A 2500-nucleotide genomic window follows, 5' to 3' on the forward strand; every position below is an offset into this window, starting at 1 on the left:
TGGTTTGGTATCAGATTTATCGTTGTATGTTATAGAGTGATAATTGGTGTTTTTTTTATGAATTTCAGAATCAAAATTTGTAATACATTATGATACAAATGAAGGAAATTAATATTATTGTCTGTCTTTTAAGGAATGAGAAGAAGCTTCAGTGAAGAAGGAAATGAGGATCTCTACAGCCAGTCTGAAGGAAACCGTACTGATGGTGGTGATAAACTTTGCTACAGCAACGAAGATCTCGACAGCTGTGTTGACAGTATCTCTGTTGACGACAGTTGGTTTCAGACAGACAAAAATGCGCCAGATTCTGCTCCAGTAATCAGCTTTGTAGATAGGTGGGAGATGTGGCTTAGCCAAAGTGCCAACAGCAAGGAAAACTGTGTTACATTTGAGTGGTTCTTGAATGATAACACAGGCAACTATCATAACACAATGGTTTACTCCCTGAAACATTGCGATTCATGTGAAACTTACTTCACCAAGCAGTACAATTTCCAACAGCATCTAAAACTTTGCAGAGTTTATCCAATGTGCAAATTTTGCAAAAGGTCCTTCAGTAACCGTGGGGAGCTGCAGAGACACATTGCTGTCAGCCAGCATAAAGTTGTGACCAAGGAGGACTGGAGGAGAGTGTCACAGGCAGAGTATATTAGGCTGTGTAGAGAAGGCAGAGTCTATACAAGTGAATACCTTTCTGTTAAGCAGCACCTGAATAGAAGAGAAAATAAACTGAACTGGCAAGGAAAAGGGAAGGCGATACTAAAAAGTCAAAACAACTTGTCTTCAAAACATCCTGTTGATGCAGTATCAAAGTTCTGCTCAGGAACAGTTGAGTCAAGAAAGAAAGCTTCTAATTCTAGTTCAGTGGACTGGGAAAGAGCACCTACAGAAGGATTATTTTGTAACACGTCTAAAACATATAATACTCAAGCACATGTTCTACCATTTCCAGATGCCTTAGAAGAAGAGTTTAAAAAGAGTTCACAAGAAAAATTTGTGACAGATGACTTAAGTAGAGTAGATACAAATAATATTCAGGCTGATGAATGCAACAACAATGGACCTAACAAAACTGAAAAGGCAAACATGACAACAAAAAGCCTTCATACACTATTTTACTGTCAGATGTGTAATACTTATTTCATATATCTAAAAACTTTTAAAAGACATAGAGGAAAATGTAGTGGGAAAAATATTTGCAAGGTTTGTTTCCAGAATTTCAAGAATTTCAGACTTCTCCTTAATCATATAAGAAAAGAAAAACATGCTGTGCAGCAAGATACTACCCATATAAGTGCAAGTCATAAAACCTTTCAAAAACTCCTCAAGGCCAAGAGAATTGCTGCATGTGATGTTTTAGAATACCAAGAAAAAGCGAAGGAAAATCTAACAAAACAGATGTCTGGAAAGAAGGAAGTGGAAGGCACACTTTCCACAACACCAGTAACTGAAGCATGTGTAGGACAAACTTCTGTAGCAGGAAAAATGCCTAAGGAGATGATAGCCAGTGGCAAATATGATGGAACAATCATACATGAGAAAGAGAACTCATCCAAGGAGAAAAGTGAGATGGTTGGAAAGGAGTGTACATCAAAGGATAGCAGTGTCAGTTTGCCAGGAGAGGAACAGATAATCAAAACCATAAAAGTGATAGGAAAAGAGACTTGCACTGCATTGGAAGACAACCAAAAACTAGTGGATGGAGCCAGCAACAGCAAAGGGGAATTTCCTGTGACTCGGTATGAAACAGTGAATGATCATGTCAAACAAACCCCAGTGTCTCCAAGTGACAGTGGATGTCAGATGGATGATATCTGCCACGACATTGATAGCCCTTTTATTGGCCTGGATATCAAAGAGGAGCTACTGGAAGAAAGTGTGAATACTTCATACTTCCAAGCTGTTGATGGGAGAGAGATGGTAGAAGCAGTAAATGATATTACTATAAAAGGAGAGAGAGAAACATGTAGCACACTAACAGGTGAAAAATTAAAACGAAAAGAGAGTTACAAGCCCCTACCTAAATCTGTAAAAATAGCAAGGCTGGAACACAAAACTTCCTCCCTCTCAAAGTATCTAGAAGTCCAGAAACACCCCGAGAGACAGGTCCATTGTATAAAGCTAAGACGAAGGACAGAATATTGCCCTGGTTGTATGGAATCAGTTGATGTTAGATCAGCCATTCTGAATACAGAAACCTTTGAAGTGTCAATGTGGTGTAAGACTTGTGCTTGGAGTATACTCTTTACTGACTTCTTTCATCCGCAGTGACTTCAACAATATATAAACTTATCTTAATAAAGTATTTATTTTGTATCAATTATAACTGTTTTTGGGTTTACAATACATTATTCTGAAAAATGATTATTATTTTTATACTGTAGTCCTTTCTGACTTTGTCTTTATCCTCCATTACAGTAGGTCATTATCAGCATTATTGTTGATCATCCTCATCCTCTTTTGCCATGGTTTAAAGTTCATGCCAAAGGTTTTAAACTTT

At 37.6% G+C, this 2500-nt stretch overlaps 1 protein-coding gene across 2 annotated transcripts in view; it reads left to right on the forward strand.

Annotated features, from left to right (window-relative positions):
• The window catches only part of LOC119577022, a 73218-nt gene that overhangs the window by 70645 nt on the left and 73 nt on the right, over nucleotides 1-2500 (forward strand). For both annotated transcript variants that reach the window (XM_037924690.1, XM_037924691.1), the window contains exon 4: nucleotides 134-2500. This exon is cut by the window's right edge and continues 73 nt beyond it. In XM_037924690.1, the coding sequence (XP_037780618.1) occupies nucleotides 134-2271 (2138 nt within the window). In that variant the 3' untranslated portion in view covers nucleotides 2272-2500. The remainder of the gene's footprint in view (nucleotides 1-133) is intronic.

Source organism: Penaeus monodon, chromosome 9 (genome assembly GCF_015228065.2).
Source record: "Penaeus monodon isolate SGIC_2016 chromosome 9, NSTDA_Pmon_1, whole genome shotgun sequence".
NCBI classification, from domain to species: Eukaryota; Metazoa; Arthropoda; class Malacostraca; order Decapoda; family Penaeidae; genus Penaeus; species Penaeus monodon.